The following is a 24,177-nucleotide window of genomic DNA, read 5'->3' on the forward strand; positions in this document are numbered from 1 at the left end:
ACTTCTTTTTAACCAGTCACTCCATTCCATCCCTTCTCCTTAGTCCTCATACTGGCCCATTATGTTCCAACCCCTCCTCTCTCTGTGTCTCTGTCCTCAGTGTGTGTGGGTGGTCGTCTCGACGTGGTATTCCTGGTTCCAGCTTCCAGGGACCGGGCCAGCCTGGCTGATTCTCTGCTCTCCCTCCTGACCAGCGCTGCTGGCTCCCTCACCACCATTGGAGAACGGGACTCACAGGTAATGTACATTACATACAGACGTCTGTGATATGTGTGTTTTGGCTGCTAGTTTTCTTCTGTGTGATTCTGTGGCATGTTCTTTCTGTATCCTCTAGCTGGGGATTGTAGTGTACAGCGCCCGACCCAAGGTCTGGTTCCTGCTAAATCGCCATAGCAACAGTGAGACGCTGCTTCAGGAGATCCTGTCTACGCCTTTTGAGGATGGCCCAGGGAATGCTATAGGTGTGTGTGTTTTGTACGTACTTGTGTGTTTGTGTGAGTTTGTGTGTGAGTGTGGATGCTTGTGCATGTGTATATGTAACATTGAGAGGTATAGAGATCCTTACTTCAAATAACCAGTTTTTGCATGGACATTACCATTGAGGGCTTCTGCCATTTTAGTGTTAACTTGGTGGGGATTTCTATAGGTTGGGAGTGATCAGCCAATGCTCAGAGCATTGCCTTCTTCAAATTGGTTTGCCTAGTTTGTAAATGGTTTTAAGCTGTATCACTGCCATCTAGTGGCCACAATAAATGAATGACACACAACATTTGGTTCAAGACTCCAGCACTGCAGGTGGCAGTAAATCACCAATATTAGCTATACACTTTTTTCAAACATCAAAAGAAGAAGAAAACGTACTACTTTAAAATAGAGATAACCTCAGTGGTGATTCCAATGCTGTCACAGATACCATAATGGCACAGATACAAAGTTGAGATCTCTATACATCTCTATGGTGATATTTAAATGTATATCTCCCCCTGCAGGCCAGGCAATGACGTTCACCAGACAGTTCCTTCTCAGCCCCACAGCTGGTCGTAGACCCAGAGTCCCTGGTGCGGTGGTGATCATTGCAGATGAAAAATCCTCCGACAACATCACTGTCCCAGCCAGTGTTGTCAAAGCCTCAGGTAGCCTCACACAGACTGTGTTGAGAGCGTTAAACACACAAGCACATATACAGCAACTGCACATCTCTACTAATGGAATTTTCTACAGTAAATTTTAACCTACAGTCCCTTGTTACACACTGTTTTAAAACTAACATTTTGAACAATAAATAGAAACATGCCCAATATTTTGTGTGTGTGTGTGTGTATCAGGAGTGACGGTGCTGGCGGTGGGTATAGGTAGGGCGGACTCTGAGGAGCTGCGCCAGGCAGTGACAGATGGCAGCACCCAGAACCTTCTATATGCCCGTGATGCCACCCAGCTGGGCACCCTACACGCCGACCTGGCTGACCTGCTGTGTGGCGTCGCCAGGATACCAGAGGGAGTGGTGAGATAAGAGAGGAAAAGTTGGTGGGGAGGGGAGGTGAGAGAGAGAGAGAGATTAGAAGTCAGACCATGCTGTAGATCCCATGATTTTGCTGTCAATGTAACCTCTCCCGGTCAGTCAGTGAATCATTTCCAGGGACTCAGTGACAACAATATGGTGGAGTGCTCTGTGTCTCAGTGTGTATGTTACTGTTTTCTATATCAGGGGCCAGTGACAGAGCAGTGTACCGTACAGTGTCCTCGGGTGAGTTACTGTACTTTACCTCATCCATCCACACACACACATAGCCATCATTACACTCTCAGCACACCTTTCAACTTCTGTGTGCTCTCTTTTTCATCCCTCTTTGCCCTGCTATCTCTCATATCTGTCCATTTTACTCTCTAGGGTGACCGGGGGGAGCGAGGAGGAAAGGTAACAATTGAATTGTTTTAATAGCATTTTCTGTTACTGTATGTTGTCTTGGAAGCTCTATGGTCAGTAGTTGTGTCAGATGTCCTGATCAGTTACTCTGTTACAGGGAGAGAGTGGAAGAGACGGTGCTGACGGACGCAAAGGAGAGCCTGTGAGTCTTTCACCACTGATTACTGATCTAATACTGATAGCTCAAACATTAGCATCCACGTATCATCCACTAAGATTGTGTGTGTGTGTGTGTGTGTGTGTGTGTGTGTGTGTGTGTGTGTGTGTGTGTGTGTGTGTGTGTGTGTGTGTGTGTGTGTGATTTCCAGGGTCGTGATGGTTTGCCTGGCAGGGAGGGCCCCAGAGGGCCTGAGGGGCGACAGGGTCAGCCTGGCCGAAGTGAGGACCCCTCAGTGGGGGTCAGAGGGGAGAAGGGGGAGAGGGTGAGTACACATTAACACTTACACTCAACAATTGTACTGTTGTAGTGTACTGCTGTAGTGATGTAGTGAACAGATGTAGAATCTTAATTTGATCACTTGTGTTGCTAAGAATGTTGCTGAGGATATGCAAACTTGTAGTGTATCTGAGGTTTAAAAAGGTTTCTAAAGTTTGTAATTTCCACTTTAAAATGTCAGATTTCAACTAAAAATGTATCAACATCTTCAAACATGTATGTTCATTATAATCCACATTTCCTGTAGGATTAATTTCCTGCTGTAGGATTATTTTCCTGCTGTAGCAAATGGGCTCAAATTAAGATCCTACATCTGTATTGCTGTATTTACTGTTGTTTATTCTCCAGGGGTTTCCTGGTCTGGATGGGAATCCAGGGTTGCCAGGGCGACCAGGGACCCCAGGCCCTGGAGGTGTGCAGGTGAGTAGTCAGGGGCCACAGTTACTGCCAGGGGCAATAACAATGTGTAAATCAATTTGCCAATAACATAGGTTTTTATCCTGATGTTCTTATACTGTAAGTAGTTGATGGTCAACCTGCTGTAAGTATATAAGCCTTTTCTGAATGGCCCATAGGGGCAGGCAGCTTGATGTACAAGTACATCCCCTGGAGAGGACACTAGGCTGTCGCAGGGCCTTAGCCCCAATCCATCTCCTTAATGCTGAGTGCCAAGCAGAGAGGCATCTTGTCCCATTTTTGGAGTGATTGGGGATCAAACCCCCAACCTTTCAATCTCAGGGTGGCACTCTAACCACATTGCCACTGAATTGGTCCCACCTGCTATAGATGTGGTTTAACAAAATATTGTTTTATTTTTTGCTATTTATGTTTTGCTCTTTTGTCTTTTTCAGGGTTCACAGGGGCTACCGGGTGTCAGAGGAGATCCTGTGAGTATTCCTCAGCAACGCCAATGGGATCTGTTTATACTGTATCTTGTCTTTATGTGTGTGTTGTTGTATTATAAAGTTTGATGTTTTCTCTGTGGCAGGGTGATCCTGGGGTTACAGGAACACCAGGGACAAAGGGTGACAGGGGCGACAGGGTGAGTACAGCACATCTCTTTATCCTCTGTGAACTATTGTAGGTAATCCCATCTGCTGTGTGTGTGTTGGATGTTCACAAAGCTGTTTCTCTGGTGTTGTTCCAGGGTGAGCCAGGGTCAGCTGTTTCAGGAGGAGGTCTGCCCGGGAGGAAAGGGGAACCAGGGATCCCAGGAATACCAGTGAGAGACACACACACACACACACACACACACACACACACACACACACAGACACGTGTGATGGTAAGTTATATTCTCTTCAGTTTAATAAATTCTGAATGATGATGAATGACGTTCTCTCTGTTACCTAGGGTACCCTAGGGCGTCCAGGGAATGATGGGGCCAAGGGCTTTGTGGGACCTGCAGGGACCCCTGGACAGGATGGTCGCCCAGGGATACCAGGCACCCCCGGCCTCTCCATTAAGGTCAGTTACCCTGGTCAGGTCTGGCCCTTGACACAGTAACTAGTAACAGAACACATGGGGGGGGAGAACGAGATGAGTACCAGCAGAGGGGTACCAGCAGAGGGGTACCAGCAGCCTGTAACCTGTATAACCTGTAAGGGCCTTTCGTGGACTACAGGAAATGGAGGAGCGAGCACGCCCCCATCCACATCAATGGGGCTGCTGTAGTGGAGCGGGTCGAGAGCTTCAGGTTCCTCAGTGTTCACATCACTAAGGAATTAACATTGTCCACACACACCCACACAATTGTGAAGAGGGCACGACAGCACCTCTTCCCCTTCAGGAGGCTGAAAAGATTTGGCATGGGCCGTCAGATCCTCAGAAAGTTCTACAGCTGCACCATTGAGAGCATCTTGACTGGCTGCATCACTGCTTAGTAAGTCATCTGCAAGGCACCCAACCGCAAGGCGCTACAGAGTGTGGTGAGTACGGCTCAGTACATCACTGGGTCCGAGCTCCCTGCCATCCAGGACGTCTATACCAGGTGGTGGAAGGCCCAAAAACATTTCTCTACCCACCCAACATTTCTCTCTGCTACTGCACGGCAAGCGGTACCAGTGCACCAAGTCTGGAATCAACAGGACCCTGAACAGTGGTTACCCCCAAGCCATATTAAGGCTGCTGAACAAACCCGCTAAATAGCTAAATACCCAGACTACCTGTATGGACCCTTTTTTGCTCTCTTGCACTGACACTGACACACACTGGACTCTACCCACACACTCACACATGTTTAAACTGACAGCACAACACACACACTCACACACGCATACTGATGCCAAACACTCATGTACACACACACTTTCACACTCACCACATACGCTGCTGCTACTCTTTATTATCTATCCTCTTGCCTAGTCACTTTAACCCTACCTATATGTGGGGTGGCAGGTAGCCAAGTGGTTGGCGCGTTGGACTAGTAACTGGAAGGTTGCTAGATCGAATCCCTGAGCTGACAAGGTAAAAATCTGTTGTTCTGCCCCTGAACAAGGCAGTCAACCCACTGTTCCTAGGCTATTGTTGTAAATAAGAATTTGTTCTTAACTGACTTGCCTAATTAAAAACTAAAAATATGTATGTAGTTACCACGCATCATGCACATTGACAGGTAGTCCCTGTATATAGGCATGTTATTGCTATTCATTATTCACTGTGTATAGATGGGTTGGTTGTTCAGCAACAAAACTGACGTTTGTGCAACTATGGGGCAAAACAAACTGGTTTAGCTTATATCAAGGGGTAGGCAACCCTGTTTCTGGAGTGCCTCTGGTACTGTAGGATGTTGTTCCAACTCGGCACCACACATGAACAACTGAGCTAATTTATCAGTTCAGTGATTGCCTAAATTCAACACACCTGGTCTTCTAGGTCAGTTAAATCAAAAACATGAAGTAACTGCAGCACTCCAGGACCAGGGTTGCCTACCCCTGGCTTAGATGGTTGACAACATGTAAACTATATTTTGTCAACAATGTTTTTTGAAAACATAAATACATTTGCACAATAAGCACTTGTTGTCATTCAAATACATCACTACAGTTGTTGGTTAGCTCGCTCGTGAATTATTGCCATATAACATTGACATGAAATCAGTCAAAACACCTCAAAACAAGACATAGTATCAAGATCAAAATGAAACTAGATGGAACGAGTCACTTACGATTCCCCACATGGCAGTTTCTTGTCATTGTTGGTTGCTAGCTGGCCATCCGGAATCACAACACATACAAACTTCTGCCCCATTAAAGCGTTTGCATCGGTTCCCTGATGTTGTCAGCTAATCCATCTATTTATTCCTCATATCACATCTTTATTTTATTCTTTATCTTTAACTCTGCATTGTTGGATAAGGAGGCATAATTAAGCATTGCACTGTTAGTGTACACCTGTTGTTTACAAAGCATGTGACAAATAACATTTGATTTGATTTGACATGGCCACATTGAGGTGAAAGAGTTGTTACTCGTTTCACAGGCACTAGTGATGCGGGGGTTGACTCATAACCCGCAGTGCCCGCAGTTATATCTGCACGGCGGATGGGTTTAGGGTCATTAAATATTGTGTTTTGTACTTGGGAAGAGGAGTGGAGAAATATATATATTTTTCTTCTGCATCTTGAGAACATGCAATGCTCAGTTAGGTAGCATCTGTAGAGGTGCTGTCTTTATCATAAAAGCTGATAGTATTTCAACCACATAAAGTATGCCAAACTGAAATCTTATCAGAAACATGTTGGGTCTTTTTCACAACTTTCTTTTCCCTTACAACTGGTCAAACTAATGTAATTGGACATTTTGTGCAGGAAACCTTTCAGGTTTTTTTTGGTTGCTTTATTTTCTTTTCTTCCAAGTTCCTAAACATCTTTGTTCTGCTAAAGATGACAGAGAAAATTGTACCGATGTCAACTAGATTGAAGCATTTATTCTATCGATCTATTCAATTATTCTGTTGGGCAAGGGTTTATTTAGTCTTCAAGGGCAACGTAATGACAGAAGAGAAGCTTCATGTATCTAATTATAGGGCCTCAGATTTCACTTGATCACATATAGTCGGGCGGTTGCTGATATGGTATTATCAATTGCGGGCGGGTGGGCGGTGAACAAACAGCTGACCTGCGCACCACTAACAGGCACCTTATCAGTTCAAGTTCAATTCAAGTTTCTCCCAAAAACATGCCCCCTTTTCAAAAGTTCTCAGATGGTTCTAACTTGGAATGGTTGAAGTGCTGTGAGGGATGTTCATATATCTTTTACTTCCTCATGTAAAATATATCTTCACCCTAAGAGTAACCCCCCGACAGTATGGTTGTGATATGATAATGTGGGATTACATTTTAGATTTCTAGGTTCTTTTCATTCTCTGCCTTTGAGTATATCTGTCATCATCCTCTTTATGTTTTCATCTTCCACCTGATCATGCCCTTCCATCAGTTTCCTTGACAACCAGCATCTTTAGACTTAGAGAGGCCTTGATGTTTTGTCATAGTGCAGTACACTGGCATTGCGTGCGTGTTTCTGTGGGTGTGTGTCTAGAATTCAAATGTATTCCTATACTGGGATGTAGAGTCTGCGAAACTACAAAGCTTAGTCACTAATCATTTCTCTCTCTCTCTCTCTCTCTCTCTCTCTCTCTCTCTCTCTCTCTCTCTCTCTCTCTCTCTCTCTATTTCTCTCTCTCTCTCTCTCTCTCTCTCTCTTGCTCTCTTCCTCTCCCTCTCTCCTTTTAGGGAGACAAGGGCAGCACCGGAGAGAGGGTGAGTCGTACAGGGCTATCCCTAGCTTGTCTTGTAGATTCATTGCATACATCTCTGGAGGAATGATGGGGCATAATGATTGTGACCTCTCTGTTATCTGTCTCTCTCTGTCTGTGTGTCTGTTTGTCCTGCTGACAGGGACCTCCAGGAGTGGGCAGTGGCTTGGCTGTGAAGGGAGAGAAGGGATCACCGGTAAGCTCTGGCGTGTGTCTTTTTGTATATGTGCCTACATTTGTATCCTGCAGATCTCTGGGGTGATAATTATACTGTACACATCTATGGTTTGATGCGTTACCATAACTGACTTATTTACCATATCTTGTTGTGTTCAGGGGTCTGATGGAAACCCAGGAGCTCAGGGTCTCAGAGGATCTACAGGACAACAAGGAGCCAAAGGAGACAAGGTTGGTACTGTGTGTGTGCCTGTGTGTGTGCGCCTGTGTGTGTACAGTATATGCGTGTGTACTGAGTGTTTTTTATGTTTCAGGGGGAGAGTGCAGAGGGGTTGCCAGGACTGGCTGGGAAGGCAGGAGAGCCTGGTGATCGGGTAGGATACACATTTACATACAGTGCATTCGGGAAGTATTCAGACCCCTTGACTTTTTCCACATTTTGTTACCGGAAAGGTCCTTTCCCAAACTGTTGCCACAATGTTGGAAGCACAGACTCAACTAGAATGTCAGTGTATGCTGTAGTGTTAAGATTTCCCTTCACTGGAGCTAAGGGGCCTTGCCCAAACCCTGAAAAACAGCTCCAGACCATTATTCCGACTCCACCAAACTGTACAGTTGGCACTATGCAGGTAGCGTTCTCCTGGCATCCGCCAAACCCAAACGGACTGCCAGATGGTGAAGTGTGATCCACCACTCCAGAGAACGCTTTTTAAGTGCTCCAGAGTCCAATGGCCTTAGGCTTGTGTGCAGCTGCTCGGCCATGGGAACACATTTCATGAAGCTCCCGACGAACATTTATTGTGCTGATGTTGCTTCCAGAGGCAGTTTGGAACTCGGTAGTGAGTGTTGCAACTGAGGACAGACGATTTTTACGCTCTACGTGCTTCAGCACTCGCCAGTCCCGTTCTGTGAGCTTGTGTGTCCTACCACTTCGCGGCTGAGACGTTGTTGCTTCTAGACGTTTCCACTTCACAATAACAGCACTTACAGTTGACTGGGGCAGCTCTAGCTGGGTAGAAATTTGACGAACTGACTTGTTGGAAAGGTGGCATGCTATGACGGTGCCACGTTGAAAGTCACTGAGCTCTTTCTTCAGTAAGGCCATTCTACTGCCACTGCTTGTCTATGGAGATCATATGGCTGTGTGCTCAATTCTATACACCTGTCAGGAACGGGTGTGACTGAAATAGCCAAATCCACTAATTTGAAAGGGTGTCCACATACTTTTGTACAGTACATACATGCGTACATAGATATCTTTTTACTGTAAAATGAAGGACATACTCAAGTCATGTACAACATATTCCAACACGTTTGTGTTTTTTAGGGTCCCCGTGGGCCTGCTGGGAGCATTGGACTCAAGGTTAGACAATGCAAAACATTGAATCAAATCTCCATGTTTGGGACTAGAATGTATGATAGAATGTATATTTGGGTGGTTGGGTGGGTTTGGGTGGATGGATGACCCTGCTCTCTCTATCTTCTCAGGGGGACCGGGGCCAGCCAGGTGAGCCTGGATCACAAGGTGACAGGGTGAGTATGGATACAGCCCTTCTAACCCAGTTAGACTGCTGCTGTTAAACTGGTGTGTCTGCTGTGGGTTGTAACTGACTGTGTTGTCTTTCCAGGGGGAGAGAGGACTTGCTGGCTTGGCAGCGGAGAGGGTGAGTACAGTACCATGCATTTGGTTATGCCTCTTTTCACTGTGACCTTGTTCGTGACCATGACGCCAGATATTATACAGCTACAGTATAGGAGTTTCACATTTGTTTTCATGTGTTCACTCGTATTTATCCTTATCCTTGCTCGCTCACTTTTACTCCTACACTGAACCGAATCCATTTGTATTAGCATGAAGGTCACAGGTATCGGAAATGCCTGCTGAGGGTTGTCATGCAGTGTGTTGTTCTGACCACAGTGTGGCGCTGTGTGTTTCAGGGGGAGAGTGGACAGCCAGGCTCTACAGGGGCTCCAGGCCTGAGGGTGAGTAACCATGTCTTACTGTACCTCTACATGATTTGAGTCATCTTCACATCGTGACCCACCACTATTGATTGATGTTGTTCAGTTATAGGATTTGATGATGCATGCAGTCTTTAGATATTTGTGATATTTTATTACAATGCGTGAGTGTGTGAGTCATGTGTGTGTGTATGTGAGTAAGTGTGTGTTGACTTTCTCACAGGGTTTGCCTGGCACCAGTGGATTACCAGGAGAGAAGGTGAGGCTAATACAGGCTGTCTGACTCTGATCATTTAAATTGAATCTCCACAAAATAAACATGAGTGAACTATGTAATGTAATCAGAACAATGACATCAACTAAAAATAGATGAACATCAGATAAAAACACCCTAACCTGTCTGTCTCCAGGGCAGTGAGGGCGCTAAAGGAGAACCTGGCCGGAGTGTGAGTCACCTCATACATGGTTTATTTTGATGCCTCATAATTAGATGGACCGATATGTTTTATTTTTATGGATTTTTATGGAAGTACTTCTCTACATTAATTGAAAAGGCAGAGATCAGTATTGGTCAATGTAATGATATTTCCTCCTTTTGTATATTTCTACACATCCAGGGGCCAGGATTAGGTGGGAAGAAAGGTGAACAGGCAAGTTTCCCACTTTTACTTCCTCATACATTTACATTTACATTTAAGTCATTTAGCAGACGCTCTTATCCAGAGCGACTTACAAGTTAATTTTTTACCTTTTATTTAACCAGGCAAGTCAGTTAAGAACACATTCTTATTTTCAATGACGGCCTGGGAACAGTGGGTTAACTGCCTGTTCAGGGGCAGAACGACAGATTTGTACCTTGTCGGCTCGGGGGTTTGAACTCACAACCTTCCGGTTACTAGTCCAACGCTCTAACCACTAGGCTACCCTGCCCATACTTCCCATCTCCATATTAATGGTTGATATGTTGATGTACTGGACACAGTTACAACACATTCTCCATAGACTCATTCTCTCTTCCCCCTCTCCTCTCTTTCCCCAGGGTGAGCCGGGTCTGCCAGGTCCAGAGGGGCCCAGGGGCCAGAAGGGCGATCCAGCCCAGAAAGGTGAAAAAGTGAGTTGGTACCCACAGGTTACATGATGGTGCGCTGCATGAAACAGGCACTCCATGCCCTTCGGTGGTGTGTGTGTGTGCTTGGCATGTGTGTGTGTACAGGGGATTTAATGATGTTCTCTATGCAAGCGGGTATCAATGTTTTATGTTGTTCATCTGTCTTTCTGTTCCTCACCGTCTCTCATTCTCTAATTTCTCTCCTCTTTCATTCTTCCAGGGTTCCCCAGGTACTGGCTCTCCTGGCCAGGCTGGATCTAAAGGAGAGCAGGGGGATCGGGTGAGTTCAGAGGAAGCTGTGATAATTTATCAGTCTTTATCTAAGCTATAAATCTCCTTGATATACAGTTTGTTTTCTATATTGTAGAATAATAGTGAAGACATCAAAACTATGAAATAAGATATGGAATCATGTAGTAACCAAAAAAGTGTTAAACAAATCAAATATATTTTATATTTGAGATTCTTCAAAGTAGCCACCCGTTGCCTTGATGACAGCTTTGCACACTCTTGGCATTCTCAACCAGCTTCACCTGGAATGCTTTTCCATCATTCTTGAAGGAATTCCCACATATGCTGAACACTTGTTGGCTGCTTTTCTGTCACTGCGGTCCAACTCAACCCAAACTATCTCAATTGAGTTGAGGTCAGATGATTGTGGAAGCCAGGTCATCTGATGCAGCACTTCATCACTGTCCTTGGTCAAATAGCCCGGAGGTGTATTGCATCATTGTCCTGTTGAAAAACAAATGATAGTCCCACTCAGCGCAACCAGATGGTATGGTGCATCGCTGCAGAATGCTGTGGTAGCCATGCTGGTTAAGTGTGCCTTGAATTCTAAATAAATCACTGACCGTGTCACCAGCAAAGCACCCGCACATCATCACACCTCCTCCTCCATGCTCCATGCCAAGATCATCAGTTCACCTACTCTGTGTCTCACAAAGACATGGCGGTTGGAACCAAAAATCTCAGATTTGGACTCAGACCAAAGGACAGATTTCCACCAGTCTAATGTCCATTGCTCGTGTTTCTTGGCCCAAGCAAGTCTTGTATTCTTGTAGTCCTTTAGTAGTGGTTTCTTTTCAGCAATTCGACAATGAAGGCCTGATTCATGCAGTCTCCTCTGAACAGTTGATGTTGAGATGTGTCTGTTACTTGAACTCTGTAAAGCATTTTTTTGGTCTGCAATTTCTGAGGCTGGTAACTCTAATGAACATATCCTTTGCAGCAGAGGTAACTCTAGGTCTTCCTTTCCTGTGGCAGTCCTCCTGAATGCCAGTTTCATCATAGCGCTTGATGGTTTTTACTGCACTTGAAGAAACTTTTAAAGTTCTTTAAATTTTCTGGATTGACTGACCTTCATGTCTTGAAGTAATAATGGACTGCCATTTCTCTTTGCTTATTTGAGCTGTTCTTGTCATAATATGGACTTGGTCTTTTACCAAATAGGGCTATCTTCTGTATACCACCCCTACCTTGTCACAACACAACTGATTGGTTTAAACTCATTAAGAAGGAAAGAAATTCCACAAATACATTTTTAACAAGGCACACCTGTTAATTTAAATGCATTCCCGGTGACTACCTCATGAAGGGGTGGTAGGTAGCCTAGTGGTTAGAGTGTTGGGCCAGTAACCGAAAGTTTGCTAGATCGAATCCCCAAGGTAAAAATCTGTCGTTCTGATTTATTTAACATAGTTTTGATGTCTTCACTATTATTCTACAATATAGAAAATAGTCAAATGAAAGAAAAACCCTTGAATGAGTAGGTGTGTCCCAACTTTTGACTGGTACTGTCTCTGCAGAAAGCCGCCAAAGGTATATTGTAAAACATATGTATCATTCATTGAGCTTCCCTGTGTAGCTGCTGAAAGATGCTCAGCATGTAGGTCATGTCCTACATACTCAGACTGACAGTCTATAAACATCTTTCCCCTTTAGGGACTCTCTGGCTTAGCTGGAAGACTGGGGATCAAGGTGAGACACTTGCCTTGACTTGCTTTTGTCTTTTTTTATTTGAACTTCTATTTAGTATTTCTGTTGCATCAGTGTTGCTTTCTCATAAAGTAACTTGTACATTATTGTAAGTAATTCTTAGCTTTCTCATAGTAAAACTACTGTGTCGTGTCCAGCTGATGTGTTCTTATTGGTTTTGTAGGGAGATTCAGGTGAACCAGGAGAGAGAGGGGAGACAGGACGAGCCGGACCCGCAGGAAAGAATGGCATCCCAGGGAAAGAGGTCTGAGACACTACCCATTCGACCCTGGAGCTTTTCACCTCTGCCAAATCCCTGCATGTTATACTATCACGCACCCAATGCAAATCATCCCTGTTTCAATAGTAGTCACTTACTGCGCTAACGACCTGTTATCACTCTAATACTACTACTCTGTTATAACTATACTACTGTTATGTTATACCTATTGTATTTTCTCAAACTCTGCTTCTTCACTACTGGGCCCATTACCTTTGTACGTCTACACTTTTATTTCTCCAGTTCAATCAACCTAGAGCAGTAGTCACCAACCTTTTCTGAGCCAGAATCACTTTCTGAGCCGAAATGCAACCCGAGATCTACCGCTCAGATTTCTTTAAAAACATGACTTCAAAAATGTAAGCCTATGCAACATTAACCAATTAAAAACAATTCTGCAGTGATGAGGTTCGTGCAGTAGGCTACAGGACCAATACAGTTGTGGCCAAAAGTTTTGAGAATGACACAAATATTAATTTTCACAAAGTCTGCTGCCTCAGTTTGTATGATGGCAATTTGCATATACTCCAGAATGTTATGAATAGTGATCATATGAATTGCAATTACTTGCAAAGTCCCTCGTTGCCATGCAAATGAACTGAATTTACACTGCAAAAAAAAACATTTGCACTGCATTTCAGCCCTGCCACAAAAGGACCAGCTGACTTCTCCCAACCATCCAGGAACAGTTTGGTGACGAACAATGCCTTTTCGAGCATGATGGAGCACCTTGCCATAAGGCAAAAGTGATAACTAAGTGGCTCGGGAATCAAAACATCGATATTTTGGGTCCATGGCCAGGAAACTCCCAAGAACCTTAATCCCATTGAGAACTTTTGGTCAATCCTCAAGAGGAGGGTGGACAAACATAAATCCATAAATTCTGACAAACTCCAAGCATTGATTATGCAAGAATGGGCTGCCATCAGTCACGATGTGGCCCAGAAGTTAATTGACAGCATGCCAGGGCGGATTGCAGAGGTCTGGAAAAAGAAGGATCAACACTGCAAATATTGACTCTTTGCATCAATTTCATGTAATTGTCAATAAAAGCCCTTGACACTTATGAAATGCTTGTAATTATACTTCAGTATTCCATAGTAACATCTGACGAAAATATCTAAAGACACTGAAGCAGAAAACTTTGTGAAAATTAATATTTGTGTCATTCTCAAAACCTTTGGCCACGACTGTATATTATCACTGCATTTTGGCTACGCTTGAATTGCACTGCCAATATAGTTCTTCTCAGACCATTTTGACATTATATTTCAAAATTGTAGGTATATGATCACACTGGTAATAGATCGTTTGTTGTATTACTTGTGAGGCACAGCTGAGTGAGCATAATAAATTGCTTTTTTGCTGGACTGATGCCCTGCATCTGATGGTCAGTCTGAGGGGAGGGAGGGAACAGCGGTGAGGCTGCCTCTCACCCGACTCGCCGTCCCGGCTCTCTCCCTTCCTCCATGAGAAAAGGGACAGACTTTTAGCTCATGGCAAAACTTAAGTCAAACTGCATTATTTCTGCTTCATGCACCAATTCATGTTGTTACTCCTATGGCCAGAGAAAGTGAAATATTCCTTGATATAAAAAAAGACACAAGCTGCCAATAATAACAACTTAAACATAGCCATGGGAAGTGGGGATGCTGAGGTTGGTGCAGCAGGCCCTGAAAAGTTAGAATGTACATTTTTGTATATATGTATATAGTTATTTTTTTATTCTTACAAAAGTAGTGCACTGGGCCTTTACTAGTCCTGTATTAATGGACCGATATAGCTGACTGTAGTGCGGGCAAACAAAGTGGTGCACTGGGCCTTTACTAATCCTGTATTAACGGACCGATATAGCCAACTGTAATGCAGGCAACATTTTTTTTTGCGTCAAACAAAGTGTTGGCAGTGCTGAATAACAAATGAAACATGAACTTACTCGTAAACTCAGCAGCTCTTTGCTGTTATCATTGTGTCTCTCTCTAGTCATGGTTTTAAAAGTTTTCAAATCTGTTCGAGGCTTCTTTTTACAGTCTATAGTGCGAGGAAACTGTACAGACACGGTGATCTGAGCTATCTGATTGGCCAGTGGTAGGCCTATAAGTGCACTTGACTTTCCCTCTGGGCCTGACAAGGGTAAGCGAAGTTCTACATGAAATGGTTCAAAATGGGAACATTTGCCTTCCTGATGCTAGGGCTGCTGAATCAAGTGCATCTACCACCAACGCAGGCTTTATCGTTGGGTTTTTCACAGAAATGTTTGGTGATTGACTAGGAATGGGTTGGTGACAATTAAACTATTAGTATGTTATTCAAGACTGTACCACAAAGGGAATGAATGTCATAATGCCATTCCAGTGCAACTCATAACTGTACTAATACAGTGTGTCTAAATCTGACCTCTTTGTTGTGTAAGTGTTGTTATGATATAACGATAACCTAACCAGTCATATAAGGCTTTCTTTCTATCTCTCTCCCCCTCATACCCTGATGACACTAGAGGTACATCACCACTAATGACTATTACTACAACTACTTTTTGGAATAATACCTAAACAATACTACTACTACTACTAAGTCTATTTCATGTCTACTGCAATCTCTTTTCTGTATACAGTGCATTCGGGAATTATTCAAACCCCCTTGACTTTTTTCCCACATTTTGTTACGTTACAACCTTATTCTAAAGTATTGTATTAAATCGTTTTTTCCCCTCATCAATCTACACCCAATACCCTATAATGTCAAAGCAAAAACGTTTTTTTTTTTGAAATTTGTGCAAATCTATGACAAATAAAAAACGGAAATATCACATTTACCTAAGTATTCAGACCCTTAACTCAGTACTTTGTTGAAGCACCTTTGGCAGCGATTACAGCCTCTAGTCTTCTTGGGTATGACACTACAAGCTTGGCACACCTGTATTTGGGGAGTTTCTCCCATTCTTCTCTGCAGATCCTCTCAAGCTTTGTCAGGTTGGATGGGGAGCGTCGCTGGACAGCTATTTTCAGGTCTCTCCAGAGATGTTCAATTGGGTTCAAGTCCGGGCTCTGGCTGGGCCACTCAAGGACATTCCAATACTTGTCCCAAAGCCACTCCTGCGTTGTCTTGGCTGTGTGTTTAGGGTTGTTGTCCTGTTGGTAGGTGAACCTTTTTTTCTCAGTCTGATGTCCTGAGCGCTCTTCATTAAGGATTTGCTCAGTTCATCTTTCCCTCAGTCCAGACTAGTCTCATGATGTTGCCACCACCATGCTTCATCTTAGAGATGGTGCCAGGTTTCATCCAGATGTGACGCTTGGCATTCAGGCCGAGTTAGTTCAATCTTGGTTTCATCAGACCAGAGAATCTTGTTTCTCATGGTCTAAGAGTCCTTCAGGTCCCCTTTGGCAAACTCCAAGCTGTTATGTGCCTTTTACTGAGGGGTGGCTTCTGTCTGGCCACTTTACCATGAAGATAAAAGAGAGCCGCACACTCTTGGAGCTCAGATGCAATAATTTAATTACCAACGTTTCGACAGCCATGCTGTCTTCATCAGGGTATAATCACAAACACTGCGGGATGACTCGTTTACGTAGTGGCAAAAGACACAGGTGTCTGTAATCATGGCCAAGAGTGGCCTAATATCATTGGTTAATTATTAAATATTAAAATGGCATACAAAGAACAGCATACAAACAACAAATGGATAGCATACGATCATAAATTAATTTCACTACACAAGCTTACAAACAATTACAATGGCAAAGTCACAATAATCACAAGAATGGCTTCAGATCAAAGTCTACGTTGAGACCGAAGGGAGCTCTTCTAGATCACTCTACCATAAAGGCCTGATTGGTAGAGTGCTGCAGAGATGGTTGTCCTTCTGGGAGGTTATCCCATCTCCACAGAGGAACTCAGGAGCTCTGTCAGAGTGACCATCAGGTTCTTGATCACCTTCCTGACCAAGGCCCTGCTCTCCCAGTTGCTCAGTTTAGCCGGGTGGCCAGCTCTAGGAAGAGTCCTGGTGGTTCAAAACTTCTTCCGTTTAAGAATGACTGTGTTCTTGGTGACCTTCAAGGTTGCAGACATTTTTTGGTACCCTTCGCCAGATCTGTGTCTCATCACAATCCTGTCTTGGAGCTCTACAGACAATTCCTTCAACCTCATGACTTGGTTTTTGCTCTGACATGCATTGTCAATTGTAGGACCTTATATAGACAGGTATGTGCCTTTCCAAATCATGTCCAATCAATTGAATTTACCACAGCTGGACTCAAATCAAGTTGGAGAAACATCTCAAGGATGATCAATTGAAAACAGGATGCGCCTGAGCTCAATTTCGAGTGTCATATCAAAGGGTCTGAATACTTATGTAAATAAAGTATTTCAGTTTTTTTAAGTAATGTGCTAAGGAGTGTTCTAAACTTGTTTTCACGTTGTCATTATGGGGTATTGTGTGTAGATTGATGAGGAAAAATTGTATTTAATCAATTTTATAATACGGCTGTAACGCAACAAAATGTGGAAAAGGGGAAGGGGTCTGAATTCTTACCATTGCCCTATGTGATGTTGTGGGGTTCAGTTTTAAAAGTTTGATGTATTTTGACTGTGTCAGTGTGGTGTTCTGGGACTAAATTATGGATCACTGTGTTTTGCAGGGAGCCAAAGGAGACAAGGGTGATGAAGGCACTCCCGTAAGAAACCATCTCTCCTTCCAGCTCTATATATCATTTGTTCTGTGACAAACCATGATATCTCTTTTTCTCTCTCTCTCTCTTTCAATTCAATTCAATTTAAGGTCTTTATTGGCATTGAAATAATAAAATAAGTGAAATAGGTAATAAACAAATGTGAAATAAACAATTAATACATTTACTGTAAATATTTTACTCATAAAAGTTCCAAAGTTCGCTCGTTCTCTCTCGCGATCTGTTTCTGTCTCTGTCTCTATCTCTCTGTCTCTCACTGTCACTCCCTTATTGCCTTATCTGGTTCTATCAGTTCCATTCAAAGTGTTCCATGTTTGAATGCCAATTCTCTCTCTCTGGCACCCATTCTCTTTATTAATATTGGTGAGTGAGAGATGTGTATTATTGTCACATGATTCAGTCACACCTCAGACCCTCTGCTCATCTGACAGGGGATTGGTGGAGTCTAGAGACAATAGCAGACAATAGCATAGCATGTATCTGTTTCTATGTCTCCTCACTCCCTCCTTCCCATCTTCCTCTCCTCCATCGGTCTCTCTAATTTTCCGTCTGTTCTCGCTCTCTCCACCAGGGGGAGTCTGGACTCCCAGGGAAGGCAGGGGAGAGAGGACTAAGGGTGAGTAGTCACATGTCTGTGTCACATAAATGGTGTAAATGAATGGACAAAGCCATTGATCACATGACACCATTCATTCGAATAGCATATTGAAGCCAAATGAAGTCGGTTAAGATGGCATCTCAAGGAGACATAACATGCCCCGTTTGAGCTACTCCTGGAATGGACGTTGCAGGATGGCTCAGTACTGCCGCCTCTCATTGTTGAAGGCCGACCTGTGTACTGCAGGCTGCCATTGGCAACTAAATTATCCTTATATCTTTTTCTGTGTGTGATTTTAAAAGATTTGGTTCAAGGACATATCATTTTTTGTACCATGCATAATTTTCTAAAAATATATAAATGCAACAATTTCAAAGATTTTACTGAGTTACAGTTCATATAAGGAAATCAGTCAATTGAAATAAATTAATTTGGCCCTAATCTATGGATTTCACATGACTGGGAATACAGATATGATTTTTTGGTCATAGATACCATTAAAAGGATCTCGTCATGGTATCTATATGCATTGAAATTGCCATTGATGAAATGCAATTGTGTTCATTGTCCGTAGTTTATGCCTGCCCATACCATAACCTCGCCACCACCATGGAGCACTCTGTTCACAATGTCGACATCAGCAAACGCTCGCCCACACAATGACATACACGTGGTCTCCGGTTGAGGCCATTTGGACATACTGCCAAATTCTCTAAAATGACGTTGGAGTTGGCTTATGGTAGAGAAATGAACATTCAATTCTCTGGCAACAGCTCTGGTGGACATTCCTGCAGTCAGCATGCCAATTGCATGCTCTCTTAAAACTTGAGACATCTGTGGCATTGTGTTGTGTGACTAAACTGCACTTTTAAGAGTGGCCTTTTATTGTCCCCAGCACAAGGTGAACCTGTGTAATGATCATGCTGTTTAATCAGCTTCTTGACATGACAGGGTGATGGGTTATCTTGGCAAAGAAGAAATGCTCTTTGACATTTGAGATAAATTAGCTTTTTGTGCGTATGAAAAATGTCTGGGATATTTTATTTCAGCTCATGAAACATGGGACCAACAGTTTACATGTTGGTTTATATTTTTGTTCAGTGTAGATTTACACAAAGATTGACCATGAAGATTGCCATTTTTCCATTCACTATAATGGGGGATCCCGTTTTCTGCTTACAATGCCTGCAGTACCGTAGTCGGCCTTGAATTTCCGTGGCTTCAATGAGAGGGGGAACAATAAAACATTTAAAAAACTCTCTTTATGCCCTCTTTTCAGAATCGTCTTGCTGTACTGTATATGGTGATTGATCATGACCTACATTAGTGATCAATCAGTTTCTTTTCCTTTCTTTTCTAAGATGTTTTTAGGACTACCATGGTAACTAAGCATAATCTGTGTGGGTTTTATTCCCCGTCCTCAGGGCCTTGCGGGTCAGCCTGGACGAGCAGGAGAGAAGGGAGACCTGGGAGACCCTGGAGAGCATGGACGTAATGTGAGACACATGTTTATGTGACAATGTGACACTCCTCTGACAGATTGAGCTGATATACTGTCTGTGTCTTCTGTGTAATAGTTATTGAGAGCACGGAAGACATGTGAGACACATGTTTGTGACGTGACACTTCTGTACACCCATGAATCAGTCAATAATTAATGTGACACTCTTCTGCCAGATTCATCTGATACTCTATATGTGTCAGGATTTGTGTTGGTTACTGTGAGTAATTCAGTAGCAGTTGGTGTCTGTCTGTAGTGACAGTTTGTGTGTGTGTGGTGTGATGTGTATGGTGTGTCATCCACAGGGCAGCCCAGGACCTATCGGACCAAGAGGAGAGAAAGGAGTTGAGGTCAGAGGTTATGCTGTTTGTTATCTAATCTGATAGAATAGTTCCAATCTGCTCAAAGTAACAAAACTGTATGTTGTTTATGACACAATAGGGAGCTCAAGGCCGCCCAGGACCTCCAGGGAAGGTGGTGAGTCCTGATAAGATTATAACTCTTTAACAATATGTTCATTTAGCAGAGGCTGAATGTGACTTTCAGTCAACAAATATGGCCCTTGTGAGAATCTTACCAAAGAAATAGTATTACAAGCACCGTACTAACTGAATGAGCAATCAGAACCACATAGCTACCTACATCTCTCTGTCTCTAACTTCTACAGGGCGATATAGAGCAAAAGCTTAAAGGAGAAAGAGGAGAAAAGGTATGTAGATGTCCCTTACTTACTTCTAACATTGTACGAACACATCTTTGTATGTATACAGCACAGCTCTCTCTCTCAGTACACCTAACCTCCCAGTGTCTGACGTCACTTCCTGTGTCTAGGGAGATGCTGGTGACCCGGGAGAGCATGGGGGCAAAGGTCAGAAGGGCGAGGCAGGGTCCTCAGGGGCTGCGGGGCTCAGGGTGAGTAAGACTGCTGTCTCTGTCTCTTATCTAACCTTTATTTAACCAGGAAAAGCCCATTGAGACCCAGAGTCTCTTTTTCAAGGGAGACCTGGCCAAGAAGGCAGCAACAATCAATACATTACAGAATTAAAACATACAACAATACAACAACATGATCCAGCCTAAAAAAACTCCCCTGTAACAGTCTTTCATCAACATTTTAAGTTAATTCAGTGGCGCTGACATATCTAGATGAAGCATAGATTGTAGACTATTCCATGCACAAGACGAGAAGGCAGTCTTGCCTAATACTGTAAATGTCCTGAGGACTTTAAGTAGCAACCACCTAGCAGACCGGGTATGGTGACCAAACTACAGAGGTGAAGAGGAAGTTTACTCAAAAGGGCTTTGTAGATGGACACATTCTGTAGATGAACACATACAAATGTAGCTTAGTGCCATATAAAGTGAGGTCCAACCCACCATTTGGTAAAAGGTACAATGGTGGGTGAGTGACTTGGCATTTGTAGTAAAGAGCAAGGATGCATGATAAACAGAGTCCAGTCTCTGTAAGACTGTTGAGGCTGCATGCATATACAACAAGTCACCATAATCAATTACAGAGAGAAAAGTGGCCTGAACAAGCTTTTTTATTTATTTTGACCTTTTATTTAACTAGGTAAGTCAGATAAGAACAAATTCTTATTTACAATGACGGCCTACCCCGGCCAAACCCGGGCGACGCTGGGCCAATTTTACGCCGCCCTATGGGACTCACAACCACGGTCGGTTGTGGTACAGCCTTGAATCAAACCAGGGTCTGTAGTGATGCCTCTAGCGCTGAGATACAGTGCCTTAGACTGCTGCGCCACTCGGCTCCTTTCTAGCCATAAGGGGGAAGCAAGCCTTATTACGAAAATTAAAACCCAATTTCTAATTGGGTTTAAAGGAACCTTGTCATCCAACCATATACCTAGGTATTTGTAGGATGACACGTTTTCAATGGATAAGTACCCTTGATGGGTCACTGCCTCTAAACTACCTCTAAACTTTAAGCAGAGTCTTACGGGGCTATCCTTCCAAATCTAGTTTCTTGAGAAACCTAAGCTTTGGCGGTTACTGAGTATACTGACCTGTGATGGCTGTCTGTCTGTCTGTGTGCTGTAGTGTGTGTAATTCTTACCCTGTGACTTCTCTCTGTCTCACCTGCTCTGTTGTTTGTCTGTGTAGGGTCTCGAGGGACAGCGTGGACCTCCAGGGTCGAGAGTAAGTCACTGTGTGTCTGTCTGTTTTTCTGTCAAGTGTGTCTGTCTTTCTGTCTGCCTGTATGTCTATCTCTTATGTTTGTCTGTCTGTCTAATCACTCTATGCCTCTCTCCTCCCCTCTCTCTATTTCACTCATGGCTCTTTTTTTTCTTTTCTCCAGGGTGACACAGGAGAGAGAGGAGGCCCAGGAGAGAAGGTCTGAACAACACATTGCTACAGTGACTTCTCACATTCTCACACAGGCAGATTTTCTAATTGACAAATCCTGATAGGATATGGTTCTCCAAACTGGCTGGTGATTGGCAGGTTGCGCTGTCCTTCATTCCACCGGATCCTGTTTACCAGTCTGCAGATTCCCAGTGGGATGAAGCTCAGTGGGGCCTGCTCACAATATCACCATAGCCTGAGACATGCAACCTACTACTGTATACACACATGCTCTGCATCCTAAAAAATACCTCACTAGTAATTTTCAAACATTGAACTAACTCTGAGTAACGATGCTGGAGCACTGAATTGCCTTTCCACAGTAGTAGTAGAGTTGTATCCTCTTGTGCAAAATGTTCCCAGGTCCACTTCAACCACTGTGCAGCCCTTAATCTGATCATACTCTATGCATCATGTGTGCTCCTCTCTGTAGGGAGAGAGAGGTGCGTCTGGGCTGGATGGACGCAACGGTCTGGATGGCAAACCAGGGGCACCAGGAGCGGCCGGCCTGAGGGTCAGTACCTCTGTCTCTGTCATACAGACATTACAACAGCTGTAGATTCTCAGGGTAAAGTGAACATGACATAAACATTACTGTCTTTAGTTGTCTCTCAATTATTTTCCCTTGGTGTTACAGGGAGACCCAGGGAAACTAGGGGATCCAGGAAGAGATGTGAGTACCACTGTTCTCCAGGCCAGAATCAACCCCTAGACTCGGGGTGCACAACCCCAGTCCCAGAGGGCTGCGCTTCTGCTGGCTTGTGTGGCTCTCTGGTACATTCATTAGTCTGTTAAAGTCAGTGAGTGGAGCTGTTACCATTTGTCTTATCTGAACCTTGGAGAGGTCCCATTAAGAAATGAGAACGGACTTCATGCAAAGATGATCTATTATATTGATGGTCCACTGTCCGCTTTAACAATGGAAATACATGTCTACAAAGGTGAAAGGCAGGTGGGAGGAGGCGAGATCAGGTGGGAACATTCTGATGACCTTTTGTAGAAAACGTATCAATACACTCGTATCAACCAAAGCATTATGAAATCAAATAAGCCTCAGCTAATCAAAATAGCAATTCACTTTCATCTTAAACAAATTCGTCACTTTCACATTGCCCTCCAGACAAAAACACCTCACTTGCTTATAGCTTTAAGCCGAACAAATCTGCTTAATCTGCGTGGACAGATTTTGGGCGACCCTCTTACTTTGCCTCTTGCTTTCAGCTTCAGGATAGTATCGCATCTGCCAAATTTCTAAAATGTTAATGTACGTGGAACAAAAATATAAACGCAACATGTAAAGTGTTGGTCCCATGTTTCATGAGCTGAAATAAAAGAACCCAGAAATGTTTCATATGCACAAAAAGTGTATTCCTCTTAATTGTTGTGCACAAATTTGTTTACATCCCTGTTAGTGAGCATTTCTCCATTGCCAAAGTAATCCATCTACCTGACTGGTGTGGCATATCAAGAAGCTGATTAAACAGCATGATCATTGCACAGGTGCACCTTGTGCTGGAGACAATAAAAGGCCACCCTAAAATGTGCAGTTTTGTCACACAACACAATGCTACTGATGTCTCAAGTTTTGAAGAAGCATGCAACTGGCATGCTGACCTCTGGAATGCCCACCAGAGCTGTTGCCAGATAAGTTGATGTTAATTTCTCTACCATAAGCCGCCTCCAACATCATTTTAGAGAATTTGGCAGTACATCCAACCGGCCTCACAACCGCAGACTATGTGTAACCATGCCAGCCCAGGACCTCCACATCCGGCTTCTTCACCTGCAGGACTGTCTGAGACCAGCCACCCAGACAGCAGATGAAACTGTGAGTTTGCACAAACAAATAATTTCTGCACAAACTGTCAGAAACCATTTCAGGGAAACTCATCTGCGTGCCCGTCGTCCTCCCCAAGGTCTTGACCTGACTGCAGTTCGGTGTTGTAACCCGACTTCAGTGGGCCAATGCTCACCTTCGATGGCCACTGGCACCCTGTAGGAATGGATGAATCCCGCTTTCAACTGTACCGAGCAGATAGCAGACAGCGTGTATGGCGTTGTGTGGGTGAGCTGTTTGCTGATGTCAGTGTTGTGAACAGAGTGTCCCGTGGTGGTGAGGTTATGGTATGGGCAGGCAAAACTACAGACAACGAACACAATTGCATTTTATCGATGGCAATTTGAATGCTCCTTGACAAGATCCTGAGGCCCATTGTCGGGCCATTCATCCGCCGCCATCACCTCATGTTTCAGCATGATAATCTGTACACAATTCCTGGAAACTGAAAATATCCCAGTTCTTCCATGGCTGCACATGTTTGGGATGCTCTGGATCGACGTGTACGACAGCATGTTCCAGTTCCCGCCAATAACCAGCAACTTCGAACAGCCATTGAAAAGGAGT

At 43.7% G+C, this 24,177-nt stretch overlaps 1 protein-coding gene across 2 annotated transcripts in view; it reads left to right on the forward strand.

Annotated features, from left to right (window-relative positions):
* The window catches only part of LOC135539946 (collagen alpha-1(VII) chain-like), a 97,071-nt gene that overhangs the window by 41,452 nt on the left and 31,442 nt on the right, over nucleotides 1-24,177 (forward strand). For both annotated transcript variants that reach the window (XM_064966219.1, XM_064966218.1), the window contains 39 exons: nucleotides 101-237; nucleotides 335-461; nucleotides 990-1,133; nucleotides 1,326-1,501; nucleotides 1,706-1,744; nucleotides 1,889-1,915; nucleotides 2,022-2,066; nucleotides 2,233-2,346; nucleotides 2,709-2,780; nucleotides 3,212-3,247; nucleotides 3,349-3,402; nucleotides 3,508-3,582; nucleotides 3,714-3,827; nucleotides 7,093-7,119; nucleotides 7,258-7,311; nucleotides 7,452-7,523; nucleotides 7,607-7,666; nucleotides 8,620-8,655; nucleotides 8,781-8,825; nucleotides 8,921-8,956; nucleotides 9,231-9,275; nucleotides 9,478-9,513; nucleotides 9,665-9,700; nucleotides 9,872-9,904; nucleotides 10,294-10,365; nucleotides 10,583-10,642; nucleotides 12,307-12,342; nucleotides 12,524-12,604; nucleotides 17,257-17,292; nucleotides 17,879-17,923; nucleotides 19,330-19,401; nucleotides 19,712-19,756; nucleotides 19,848-19,883; nucleotides 20,074-20,115; nucleotides 20,238-20,318; nucleotides 21,531-21,566; nucleotides 21,727-21,762; nucleotides 22,207-22,287; nucleotides 22,411-22,446. In XM_064966219.1, the coding sequence (XP_064822291.1) occupies nucleotides 101-237; nucleotides 335-461; nucleotides 990-1,133; nucleotides 1,326-1,501; nucleotides 1,706-1,744; nucleotides 1,889-1,915; nucleotides 2,022-2,066; nucleotides 2,233-2,346; nucleotides 2,709-2,780; nucleotides 3,212-3,247; nucleotides 3,349-3,402; nucleotides 3,508-3,582; nucleotides 3,714-3,827; nucleotides 7,093-7,119; nucleotides 7,258-7,311; nucleotides 7,452-7,523; nucleotides 7,607-7,666; nucleotides 8,620-8,655; nucleotides 8,781-8,825; nucleotides 8,921-8,956; nucleotides 9,231-9,275; nucleotides 9,478-9,513; nucleotides 9,665-9,700; nucleotides 9,872-9,904; nucleotides 10,294-10,365; nucleotides 10,583-10,642; nucleotides 12,307-12,342; nucleotides 12,524-12,604; nucleotides 17,257-17,292; nucleotides 17,879-17,923; nucleotides 19,330-19,401; nucleotides 19,712-19,756; nucleotides 19,848-19,883; nucleotides 20,074-20,115; nucleotides 20,238-20,318; nucleotides 21,531-21,566; nucleotides 21,727-21,762; nucleotides 22,207-22,287; nucleotides 22,411-22,446 (2,435 nt within the window). The remainder of the gene's footprint in view (nucleotides 1-100; nucleotides 238-334; nucleotides 462-989; nucleotides 1,134-1,325; nucleotides 1,502-1,705; nucleotides 1,745-1,888; nucleotides 1,916-2,021; nucleotides 2,067-2,232; nucleotides 2,347-2,708; nucleotides 2,781-3,211; nucleotides 3,248-3,348; nucleotides 3,403-3,507; nucleotides 3,583-3,713; nucleotides 3,828-7,092; nucleotides 7,120-7,257; nucleotides 7,312-7,451; nucleotides 7,524-7,606; nucleotides 7,667-8,619; nucleotides 8,656-8,780; nucleotides 8,826-8,920; nucleotides 8,957-9,230; nucleotides 9,276-9,477; nucleotides 9,514-9,664; nucleotides 9,701-9,871; nucleotides 9,905-10,293; nucleotides 10,366-10,582; nucleotides 10,643-12,306; nucleotides 12,343-12,523; nucleotides 12,605-17,256; nucleotides 17,293-17,878; nucleotides 17,924-19,329; nucleotides 19,402-19,711; nucleotides 19,757-19,847; nucleotides 19,884-20,073; nucleotides 20,116-20,237; nucleotides 20,319-21,530; nucleotides 21,567-21,726; nucleotides 21,763-22,206; nucleotides 22,288-22,410; nucleotides 22,447-24,177) is intronic.

The sequence above is a fragment of the Oncorhynchus masou genome, chromosome 5 (genome assembly GCF_036934945.1).
Source record: "Oncorhynchus masou masou isolate Uvic2021 chromosome 5, UVic_Omas_1.1, whole genome shotgun sequence".
NCBI lineage: Eukaryota > Metazoa > Chordata > Actinopteri > Salmoniformes > Salmonidae > Oncorhynchus > Oncorhynchus masou.